This window comes from Portunus trituberculatus, chromosome 44 (genome assembly GCF_017591435.1).
Source record: "Portunus trituberculatus isolate SZX2019 chromosome 44, ASM1759143v1, whole genome shotgun sequence".
In the NCBI taxonomy this organism is placed as follows: domain Eukaryota; kingdom Metazoa; phylum Arthropoda; class Malacostraca; order Decapoda; family Portunidae; genus Portunus; species Portunus trituberculatus.
The window spans coordinates 13,854,106-13,866,626 of record NC_059298.1 but is presented as its reverse complement, the minus strand read 5'-3'; the positions used below and the strand labels follow the sequence as shown (position 1 = coordinate 13,866,626).

Sequence of the window (12,521 nt, the reverse complement as noted above, 5' to 3'; positions counted from 1 at the left end):
TTATTTAGTTTTTATTATCATGAGTACATGCATGCATACTTACATACATACTACATACACAAGAAGATAATCAATATGATGAAAATTTGGTAATGCATTATATATATCAGAGACAGACAGACAAAATGATGCAGCACTATGCCACGGTTGATGAAAAATAACGGCACTAACTACCCCTAATGGCCTCGGCCGTCAAGGACGAATGAGTAAATCTATAGGGATGCTGACAGTTGACTTGACACCTTCCTAACACAACTGAGAGGCTCGCGTTCGATTCTTAAGCGGGATGAGATAATTTGGGCTTGTCTATAATATTCGTACACTTAATCCTATGTGTAGTAGTTGTAGTAGTAGTAGTAATAGCAGTAGTAGTAGTAGTAATAGCAGCAGCAGCAGCAATAGTAGTAATAGTAGTAGTAGTAGTTGTAGCAGCAGCAGCAGCAGTAACAGCAGCAGCAGCAGCAGCAGCACTAATAGTAGTAGTAGTAGAAGTAGAAATGCAATGGTTAAATGCCGGCCAACTGCATTGTTACTGCACCGCCAGATGCCAGTCCGCCAGACCGCTACCCGTCCCGGCCACCGATCCGCCGAGTGGTGCCGATACATTGTTCATTCTTAGCGGTAGGAAGTAGCAGAGTCCCGGCACAGACGCTAGACGGTACAAGCGTCAAGCGGTACCGGAAATGTTGCCGGCACATTCAGTCGTACCAGTACAGACGCGTTTCGCCGAGCTACCGAGACCGCGCCGACGCGCCAGGGCAGCCAGTCGGTACCAGTGTGGAGTGGTACCGAGAGTGAGAATTACTCAATGTTACTGTCTTACCCATCACCGCTCGCCTTGAGACACCTCCACGCTGTATACAATTTGCTCAGTACCATTTCGCTATTTACCAGTACGGAAAATTTTACCGGTACAGTACCGTTAAGGCTGGTACAGGAACTTGCCCACCAGTCCGTGAGCCGCGCTGCACTTGGAAGGACAAAGCTCTGGCCGTGAGGGACAGTGAGTGGTGATGAAGATACCGATAATAGTGATATCTATACTAGCGAAGAGAATATTGTGTGTGTAGCCTCTCAATAATCAGAGGTTAACTATTTAAACATGGTTGAGGACACAAAGTGGACAGTGGAGTGTGGGTGCCTGCTAGTGACACGGACAGCCGCCGCCGAGCAGTCTTTGGCTAACGTAAGTAATATATTGGTGTAACTCATCATTTCACGGTGGTGCCATGTCATAACCTAAGGTTGATAACCTCCAGGACAACATATCAGTGAACTAACACCTGCATATACTTATAAAACCAAATAATTCAAATCTTGAAAACGTAAACAAACCGATCCCGTGACCCGCCGCCTCTCTCTCAGCCATTATCTGCCTCATCTCTCACTCATTACAGGCCAGACAGGTCACAAAGTGGAGCCATAGGCCTAATCTTTCATGTCAGTGTTTGAGATATATCCGCAATGACCTGATTTGCATGCTATGGAGGCTCAGTGAGAAGAAGCGTCACGAGCCCCAGGCTGTGACGTCATCACCAGCTCCCACCCAAAATGCCGGTCCCAGATGCTCGACTTCCACTATTATTCATATTTGTCTCAGTTCATTTATTTCGAGTCACAAGTTCCTTTTAAGGGTTTCTAATGATAGTTCGCAGTGTTTTACGTGTCTTTCATGCTTGAGTTGAGTGAAGTACGGTGATGTAGAGGGTGTTTATGACTTGAATGGGAGGGCCAAAATACGCTAAAATTTTTACCTCCGCTATCTGTGATTTTTTATTTGAAGTTGTAGCGAAGTGTTTGTGTTTTCAAAAGATGGTTTATCATGAGAAAAGTGTGTAAGACTCCTGAGAAGTTAAAGATGTGGACTTTAAGAATGATATGTAGTCCTGTTAATATTGTAAACAACGTCATTTTTTAAATATTATTTTTTCTAATAGGGCGAGTTGCCAGGTTTTGATATATCGAAATGATAGTCATAATTTTTGAAAAACGTTATCTATTCAGTTGAATGAAATTGGTGGGCTTTGAAATTGTGTGTAAGCAAGTCAAAGTTCTAATACTTTATTTAGTATATTTTTGAGTTATTTTTATTATTCCTTTCCTAGGCAATGTTTTTGTATTTTAGAAGTTAGTTTCGATTGATAACGAGTCAGAATTTTTATAACATTCGTGTCCAGCTGCCTTTTTGGGAATCCTCATTTTCAAAATGATATGCGTAACGAATATATGTGACGTCATCAAGGGAGGGCCGACACCCCACCCCCTGCTGGATCCAGGCCGAGACCTGGCTCCAGGCCCGAGGGTGGGGGGTTGGGTTGGTGTGTGTGGGTGGGTGGGTGACTGTGTCTGTGTGTGTGTGTGTGTGTGTGTGTGTGTGTGTGTGTGTGTGTGTGTGTGTGTGTGTGTGTTTTGCCTTATCTTTCGTTATGAGGGAGCCCACCAGCTGGAACCACTGACACCCAGCTCCCAGCTTGAGGGTGTTGAAGGGGAAGGTGTGTGTGTGTGTGTGTGTGTGTGTGTGTGTGTGTGTGTGTGTGTGTCATTTATTTTCATGGTACTTAGCGTGTGTGTGTGTGTGTGTGTGTGTGTGTAATTCACTATGGTCGCCCGGTAGTCACCCAGCCAGCCTTCCCCATTACGGAGCAAGCTCAGAGCTCATAGAGCGATCTTCGGATAGGAATGAGGCTGTGTGTGTGTGTGTGTGTGTGTGTGTGTTGCCTTATCTTTCGTTATGGGGGAGCCCACCAGCTGGAACCACTGACACCCAGCTCCCAGCTGGAGGGTGTTGGAGGGGGAGGTGTGTGTGTGTGTGTGTGTGTGTGTGTGTGTCCTTTTCTTTCATGGTACTTAGTGTGTGTGTGTGTGTGTGTGTGTGTGTGTGTGTGTGTGTGTGTGTGTGATTCACTATGGTCTCCCGGTAGTCACCCAGCCAGCCTTCCCCATTACGGAACAAGCTTAGAGCACATAGACATATCTTCGGATAGGACTAAGACTGTGTGTGTGTGTGTGTGTGTGTGTGTGTCGTTATTTCACAGTTCTGTATACGTTTCATCTCTGGCGTCCCTCTTTATTATCCTAGTCTGTCAATACAAACTGCAAGTAATAGCGTATAGCGAAATGTGTCCTATTCTTAGCGCTTATTGAGCAAGGGGAAGCTATGATATGTAGGAAACACAGCCCGGAGCAAAGCAAGGTGCCTCTATCGCCTCGCCTCGCCCCGCCGTGTTAACCCCTGCAGTAACATGACGTTTTCATATTTATTCTGGCTATTACTCAATGATTTTATACAGCTTAACAAAATTATGTGGGGATTAAAATAGTGAAAACTGGCCATTAATATCTGACACCGTAGAGGCTTCTTATTGTAAGCAAAATCATCTAATCACACACAAACTATCGTAAAAATGCCACTTAAGGGATTAAACTTGACTCACTCAGACGCCCATAAATGAGTACTTGGCGGTAATTCAGTGCTGGAGATCTTAATGACAACAGTGCCCACAGAGATAGATTGAGAGTTTATGAACGACAACAGTAACAACACAGCGCCTTGTTTTCACCCGACATGTTTCCACTTTCCATCGTCGTTCGTGGAGTGGCTGGCGAGAACAAATCAAGGTTCCTCGCAATTCTTATACCTTGTTTTTTGGGTTTGATTAGGCGATTTTATTGACATTAGGAAGGGTCTATGGAGTTCAGAAGATTAATGGCTATTTTAATCCCCCACATAAGTTTCTGAAGCTGTATAAAATCACCAAATAGCAGAATGCATAGGGAAACGCGTCCTGGTACTGAAAGGGTTACGGCAACGCACACCCTAAATTTGATACTAGTGAACCCCAATGAATAAGTGTATGCAAGTCACTGTGTGTGCTTGAGATCTTACTGAAAACAATGCATACACATCAAATTGTTATCACCTATTACATATTTCCACTTGTATCGCTGCACGTGAATGGAATAGCTCTCTCTCTCTCTCTCTCTCTCTCTCTCTCTCTCTCTCTCTCTCTCTCTCTCTCTCTCTCTCATAATCCTAATTAAACATTCCTCTTAGCTCTTCACAACAGACAGATGAGTAAGTCGGAGTAATGAGTGGAGAGATTTGGTAAAGCTTCCAGATAGTAAGTATGTGTGTGTGTGTGTGTGTGTGTGGGTTACCTGGGCAACGCTCCCCAGGTGAACCAAGCTACAGTGGTCGCCTCCCTACCCACTCCACTAGTTTAGCTCTCCCGTCTGGTCTCTACCTCACTCATAGTTCACTGGGTCTCCGTGTCTCCCTGGCTTGCTGGCTGACGTGTTGCGTTCTTGCCTTGCCTCTCCTCCCTTGCTCCAAGTGCCAAGTTAAGGTAATGTAATATCCCAAACTGTCTTAATCCCTTCTGTACCATGACGCGTTTCCATAGCCATTGTCCCTAACTATTTGACGACTTTATACAGCTTCAGAAACTCATGTGGGGGATTAAAATAGTGAAAACTGTGGCCATTAAAATTCTGAACGCCTTAGACCTTTCCTAATTCTCTCTCTCTCTCTCTCTCTCTCTCTCTCTCTCTCTCTCTCTCTCTCTCTCTCTCTCTCTCTCTCTCTCTCTCTCTCTCTCTCTCTCTCTCACACACACACACACACACACACACACACACACACACACACACACACACACACACACACACAGCAGCTTGGTGTGTAATAATCTTGTTCAGTTATTGATAAACGCATAAAGGCACTAATGAATCCCTTTGCCGTAGTTTCTGGGCTGAGAGCTTACAAACTGTTACTCCGGGATACAAGCTTTCCAGGCTCACACAGCAATCCATGGCTCGAAAAATATTAGGTGGAATGGAGACTGAGACTAAAGAATAAAGAATAAATAGGGAAGTGTCTCAGGTGATAGGTACTGAGCGGAGCGGCGCGAGAGATAGATTATAGAGAGGGTGGATGGGGGGTGGAGGAGGTGATATGAGGAACAAAGGGGAGGGGACGGAGGGGGGGACAGACGGGAGGGTGGAGTGTAGATCGCAGGCAAGCTGATACCTCAGAGGCATCTGTAGCTAATGACAACTAGGTACCACTTAAAAAAGGATGGCAGATGTCACTTTTGTTTGAAATACTGGTAGGTGCTTCGTGAAATGCATACATGCATACCGTACATACATACATAAATATATACACATATGAGTATATTTTTAACATTGTTGCCAAACGTTTCCGTTCATAGTGGTCGGAACCCGTAGTGAACCACGGTTGCCATGTTTGTCCTTTTAAGGACAGTCTGTCCTTTTTTTTTAGCCTTTTTGTCCTTAAGTTGTCTTGTAAAAAAGGACAGTCAAAATCTGTCCTTTTCTGTCCTTTTTTCAGCAAAATTTATTTATTTATTTTTTTTTTCATTGTGAACCACGGATCCGGTCAAACCTTCAAACACGCAGTCAAAAAATTTGTTTCTGCAACTTCCTATCTTTTTATTGTTTTATCATATTTGTTCTTGTGTTATATAAAATAAATCGAGCATATTATAAACTTATGATTTTTCTGTGGGATCACAGACTGGTAACTATAATAAGCAACCGACAACTCCCTTAAAAAAGCGCTCCCACTCCCAGCCTCCCAGCCTACCCTAAATGTTGCTAAATTTCATATAACCCTGCAGGTTCTCTCTCTCTCTCTCTCTCTCTCTCTCTCTCTCTCTTAAACACATACTGTTATACACACACACACACACACACACACACACACACACACACACACAAGCCAGATGACCGGGGTTCGATTCCCCGGCCGGGTGAAGATATTTGGGTGTGTCTCCTGTGACGTGTAGCCCCTGTTCACCTAGCAGTGAGTAGGTACGGGATGTAAATCGAGTTGTGACCTTGTTGACCCGGTGTGTGGTGTGTGCCTGGTCTCAGACCTATCCCAAGATCGGAAATAATGAGCTCTGAGCTCGTTCCGTAGGGTAACGTTTGGCTGTCTCGTCAGAGACTGCAGGAGATCAAACAGTGAATTACACACACACACACACACACACACACACACACACAACGCATTGTGTAGTGGTTAGCACGCTCGACTCACACTCGAGAGGGTCCGGGTTCGAATCCCGGAGGCGGCGAGGCAAATGGGCAAGCCTCTTAATGTGTAGCCCCTGTTCACCTAACAGTAAATAGGTAAGGGATATAACTCGAGGGGTTGTGACCTCTCTTTCCCGGTGTGTGGAGTGTGTTGTGGTCTCACTCCTACACGAAGATCGATCTATGAGCTCTGAGCTCGCTCCGTAATGGGAAAGACTGGCTGGGTGATCAGCAGCCGACCGAGGTGAATTACATATATATATATATATATATATATATATATATATATATATATATATATATATATATATATATATACAAACACACGTGTGTGTGTGTGTGTTAGAAATTGCCAATTTAAATATTTATCATTTATCATTTATATCTACATAAAGCAAATCACACAGCTCTTTCATAAATATTTTTGTAAAAAAAAATAAAAAATAAATATATAAATAAAAGACACACGGCCGTCCTCATAATATATTGTGGTTCCCTTTTAAACTGATATGAAATACCTAAATTATAGCAAACTAACATGAAAAAAAAAATCGTAATGGTATGAATTAAGTGGTATGCAAGAGCAGCAGCAGTAATTGTAGAAGTAGAAATGCAATGTTAAAATGCCGGTCAGCTGCAGTGTTACTGCACCGCCAGACGACAGTCCGCCAGACCGCCACCCGTCCTGGCCACCGATCCGCCGAGTGGTGCCGAAACATTATTCATTTTTAGCGGTACGAAGCAGCAGAGTCCCGGCACAGAGGCTAGACGGTACAAGCGTCAAGTGGTACCGGAAATGATGCCGGCATATTCAGTCGTACCAGTTCAGACGCGTCTCGCCGAGGTACCGGGGCACGGCCGGCTGAATGAGGCAGCGGGCCAGTGGCACGCGCTGCTGGTACTGTGGTACCGACTACCGAGTGGTGGTAGTGGTACTGAGTGTGCCGCGCTGGCAGTACCAGTACCAGTAGGAGCCTACCGAGACGTTAAACATGGTTGAGGACACAAAGTGGACAGTGGAGGTTGGGTGCCTGGTAGTGACAGGTTCAGCCGCCGCCGAGCAGTCTTTGGCTAACGTAAGTAATATATTGGTATAACTCATCATTTCACGGTGGTGCCATGTCATAACCTAACGTTGGTAACCTCCAGAACAACATATCAGTGAACTAACACCTGCACATACTTATAAAAACCAAATAATTCAAATCTTGAAAACGTAAACAAACCGATCCCCTGACCCGCCGCCTCTCTCTCAGCCATTATCTGCCTCATCTCTCACTCATTACGGGCCAGACAGGTCACAAAGTGGAGCCATAATCCTAATCTTTCATGTCAGTTGTTGAGATATATCCGCAATTACATGATTTGTGTGCTATGGAGGCTCAGTGAGAAGAAGTGGGCCTACTCATGACGTCACGAGCCCCAGGCTGTGACGTCATCACCAGCTCCCGCCCAAAATGCCGGTCCCAGATGCTCGACTTCCACTTTTTTATATATTTGTCTCAGTTCATTTATTTCGAGTCACAAGTGGCTTTTAAGGGTTTCTAATGATAGTTCGCAGTGTTTTACGTGTCTTTCATGCTTGAGTTGAGTGAAGTACGGTGATGTAGAGGGTGTTTATGACTTGAATGGGAGGGCCAAAATACGCTAAATTTTTACCTCCGCTATCTGTGATTTTTTATTTGAAGTTGTAGCGAAGTGTTTGTGTTTTCAAAAGATGGTTTATCATGAGAAAAGTGTGCAAGGCTCCTGAAAAGTTAAAGATGTGGACTTTAAGAATGATATGTAGTCCTGTTAATATTGTAAACAACGTCATTTTTTAAATATTATTTTTCTAATAGGGCGAGTTGCCAGGTTTTGATATATCAAAATGATAGTCATAATTTTTGAAAACCGTTATCGATTCAGTTAAATGAAATTGGTGGGCTTTGAAATTGTGTTTAAGCAAGTCAAAGTTCTAATACTTTGTTTAGTATATTTTTGAGCTATTTTTATTATTCCTTTCCTAGGCAATGTTTTTTTGTATTTTAGAAGTTAGTTTCGATTGATAACGAGTCAGAATTTTTATAACATTCGTGTCCAGCTACCTTTTTGGGAATCTTCATTTTCAAAATGATATGCGTAACGAATATATGTGACGTCATCAAGAGGCCGACCCCCCAACCGGGGCTGGAGCCAGGCCGATACCTGGCTCCAGCCCCGAGGGTGTGGGGGTGTGTGTGTGTGTGTGTGTGTGTGTGTGTGTGTGTGTGTGTGTGTGTGTGTGTGTGTGTGTGTGTGTGTGTGTGTGTGTGTGTTGCCTTATCTTTCGTTATGAGGGAGCCCACCAGCTGGAACCACATACACCCAGCTCCCAGATGGAGGGTGTTGGAGGGTAAGGTGGCTGTGTGTGTGTGTGTGTGTGTGTGTGTGTGTGTGTGTGTGTGTGTGTGTCATTTTCTTTCATGGTACTTAGCGTGTGTGTGTGTGTGTGTGTGGAATTCACTATGGTCGCCCGGTAGTCACCCAGCCAGCCTTCCCCATTACGGAGCAAGCTCAGAGCTCATAGAGCGATCTTCGGATAGGAGCTGTAGTGTGTGTGTGTGTGTGTGTGTGGAATTCACTATGGTCGCCCGGTAGTCACCCAGCCAGCCTTCCCCATTACGGAGCAAGCTCAGAGCTCATAGAGCGATCTTCGGATAGGACTGAGACTGTGTGTGTGTGTGTGTGTGTGTGTGTGTGTGTGTGTGTGTGTGTGTGTGTGTGTGTGTGTGTGTTGCCTTATCTTTTGTTATGGGGGAGCCCACCAGTTGGAACCACTGACACCCAGCTCCCAGCTGGAGGGTGTTGGAGGGGGAGATGGCTGTGTGTGTGTGTGTGTGTGTGTGTGTGTGTGTGTGTGTGTGTGTGTGTGTGTGTGTGTGTCTTTCATGGTACTGTGTGTGTGTGTGTGTGTGTGTGTGTGTGTGTGTGTGTGTGTGTGTGTGTGTGTGTGTGTGTGTGTGTGATTCACTATGGTCGCCCAGTAGTCACCCAACTAGCCTTCCCCATTACGGAACAAGCTCAGAGCACATGTACAGATCTTCGGATAAGACTCAGACTGTGTGTGTGTGTGTGTGTGTGTGTGTCGTTATTTCACTGTTCTGTATATGTTTCATCTTTGGCGTTCCTCTTTATTATCTTAGTCTGTCAACGCAAACTGCAAGTAATAGCGTATAGCAAAATGTGTCCTATTTTTAGCGCTTATTGAGCAAAGGGAAGCTATGATATCTAGGAAACACATAGCCCAGAGCAAAGCAAGGTGCCTCTATTGCCTCGCCTCGCCCCGCCGTGTTAACCCCTGCAGTAACATGATGTGTTTTCATATTTATTCTGGCTATTACTCAATGATTTTATACAGCTTCACAAACTTTGCAGCCTTGCTGCATAAGGGTTTCTTCTTCCTCTCTTCCCTATTCTGTCCAATCCTCCAATACAAGAGTGAATCATTATTCTCAGTCATTGATACCTTTCACTGGTAAACTTTGGAACTCCCTACTTGTTTCTGTATTTTCATCTTCCTACAACTTGACTTCTTGTAAGAGAGAGGTGTCAAGACATTTGTCCTGGGCTTTCAGCTAGTTCTTTTTGATCTTTTAGGGGGCCTCTTTTTCTAATATTTTGTTGCCATTGGCAGCTCACCTTCTTGCATGAAAAAAGAAGAAAAAAATATTATAATAGATTTATCATGAATCTCTTCCCTGCCTTCTAGCTCATCCCCTAGTGGAGATTCGCACTCGTGTCCTCCATTGGCTCCTGCAGAAGGTTTAGTTAGGGCTGGTGTCTCTAGCAGAGCTAAGCAACTCACACTCTGCTCTTGTGCCACACCTCCTCAAACTGCTGCATCTTGGACCTCCAAGTGTCACTCCACACTTTCTCACTCTGCTGCTATTCCTGACTGAGGTCAGTGTCTCATTGCTACATTCACTGTAGCTGTATGTTTGTTTTTCTACTACTTGTATTATGCCAAGTCCATGGATAGTGTAGGGTGGTCCACAAAACTATCCCTCTCCAACAGAGGCTGGCAGGGGTAAGAGTGTAAATGATGTGTGTAACTGTGTGTAAGAGTGTGGAGTGGTTTGTCTGGGCCATCCCATGAGGGATTGCCTACCTGGTGTGTAAATAGGTAGATGAACCTATAATAATGTGTACTGATGGCTGATGTGGTTTGGCACTGTCCTGTCATTAGTCAAACCTAATGTTTGAAGCACCAGGTACTATCATGTTATTTTATGCCACATGCAATTCCTTCATGAATTATACAAGTACTGCTACATTTTTCAGGATGAAGGTTGCAAGACCGGGCTGGCTGGGCCTGGAGTGCGGCAAAAGCTGCGAGAGTTGCAAGCTGTGGCACATGTCAGTTTACTGCCTCAAGTCACACTTCTCCTCAAGAAGCTTGGTCATCCCTCACATTCTACAGTGGTTAGTACCGCTGGTACTTAGGTACTCATACTTCCTAAAAGAATTTCTTTTAAAGTATAAATTGATACTTTGTTTAGGTATGTAGTTGTTATTTATGCTAGTAACAGATGCTATTGCTAGAGTACAGCCACATATAATTGGAAGGACGTGGTAAAAATATGAATAAAGAAGAAAGGAAAAAAGACATAACATGATACATAAAGTGTTGTTATGTCATATATATATATATATATATATATATATATATATATATATATATATATATATATATATATATATATATATATATATATATATACTTTATTTTAGGGTGATTTTTTGGTATTTACTCAAAACCACCATTTTATATTTTGTATAAGAGAATGAATGAAAAGGAGAGATTTTACTGATGAGTAGAAGAGTAAGGCATTATATCTCATGTAAATAAGTATTGATTCAGCAAATTGTGCCAGTTTATATTATTTATTGATATATTCATTTTATATTAATGTTCTTGATTTTGTTTATGCTTTGCTTCTTTACTTTCTTCAAGTCTTGTGGTTATGCCATTAAGGTTTTAGCCATAATGCATGTGTTCATTTCTGGACTGTCATAGTTTATGGTGAAAATGATATTAGTTACATCTTGCTGTTATTGCTGCTAATTACTGTTGTTGATAATGAGATTATATAATGGTTATAGTTATCATGACATCCCACAGGTGGTGTATGGCTGCTTGGTGGAACAAGGAGAGGATGCATGGCACCTACAGGTTCCTGCATGTGACTTCCTGCACAGCCTGACACAACTGCTCACCTCTCGTGTGAACCACTTCTTGGATCCACACACCCGGCCTGGCACTGGCGAGGTGACACAGCATGCCCGCACCTTGGCTGTGTTGTTTATGTGTGATTTTTTTTTCCACATTGAGTGAAGCTATATGTGGGATACCTTTGTTCTTTTAGTGCTTACCTCTCCACCCCTCCACTCCACCTTGTCCAGCAATACGCTTCATTAACACTGCTGCCTAAGATCACAAGATATTACATTAAGACTCTTAATACATCAGCCAATAAGTATGAAGGATGGCAGAGCACATAACTCAAAAACAAGCAGTGAAAACAGTTCACCATTTAAAATATTCACTCACACAGAGAAAGAAGTAAAGAAATAAAGTAAATATTTTTTGTTAATTGGGTTTCTTGCTAAACTGGCAAATGAAGTTTTCAGAGTCATGTTAATATTTGAATAGTTGCTCAGTTTAACAAACATATGATTGTTCTAGGTTGTATCAGCCAGGTCATCAGGAGTGAACAGCCCTTCCAACCTAACTCGAGTCAGCTGCTGCTCACCACATTCCCAGACAGGTGCTCACACTGACTCCCACCTGCAGGACCTACTAGGAGAAGGTTGTCATCCTCAGCCTTTTAGTGGAGTGGGGCAGGTGAGCCTTGCCCTGGAGCATTTAATTTTCACCAACAACATTGCTGTCATCAAATCATCATTATCAATATGGCCATAATGTTCCCTTTCATCATTATCATCATCAGTGTAAAGTTTTGTGACAGGAAATTAAATGTGTGTGAATTTATCCTAGATACAATTTTCATCTCTGTGCTAAGTACAAGAAAATAAGAATGCCTACTGAAAGATTTAGAATCTATGTGTATATACCGCCTATGTTTAGTTTAAGGTAAAGGACCTACTTCCATTTGTACTTTCATACTCAGAAAGCAAAAAATGGATACTGAATCAATTTGATTTTAATTTTGCGTTGTTGTTTTATCCAGTCACTGTTTTGTTTTGTTAATTTTTTCAACTGTTTTGCATCCCATCTCATAGAGAGGAAAAAAATGATGATTTAGGGTGGTGTACTCCTACATTCTTCCTTTCACAGGAGCTTCTTCTTGGGTCAACTGTCCATGAAGAGGATGATGGTGATGAATTCATCTTATTGGGTCTGCACCAGGTGTTGCCTGGGGGGGTAGAGCCTTGTTTTGGGTTCACAAAGGAAGTTTCAGAGTTTGCCTATCAACAAT

At 43.1% G+C, this 12,521-nt stretch overlaps 1 protein-coding gene across 1 annotated transcript in view; it reads left to right on the top strand.

The window, feature by feature from the left end:
* Positions 1–11,048: 11,048 nt before the first annotated feature.
* The window catches only part of LOC123518723, a 24,942-nt gene continuing 23,469 nt past the window's right edge, over positions 11,049–12,521 (top strand). Inside the window, exons 1-3 of the mRNA XM_045279722.1 lie at positions 11,049–11,350; positions 11,768–11,926; positions 12,380–12,504. Coding sequence (XP_045135657.1) covers positions 11,162–11,350; positions 11,768–11,926; positions 12,380–12,504 — 473 coding nt within the window. The 5' untranslated portion in view covers positions 11,049–11,161. The remainder of the gene's footprint in view (positions 11,351–11,767; positions 11,927–12,379; positions 12,505–12,521) is intronic.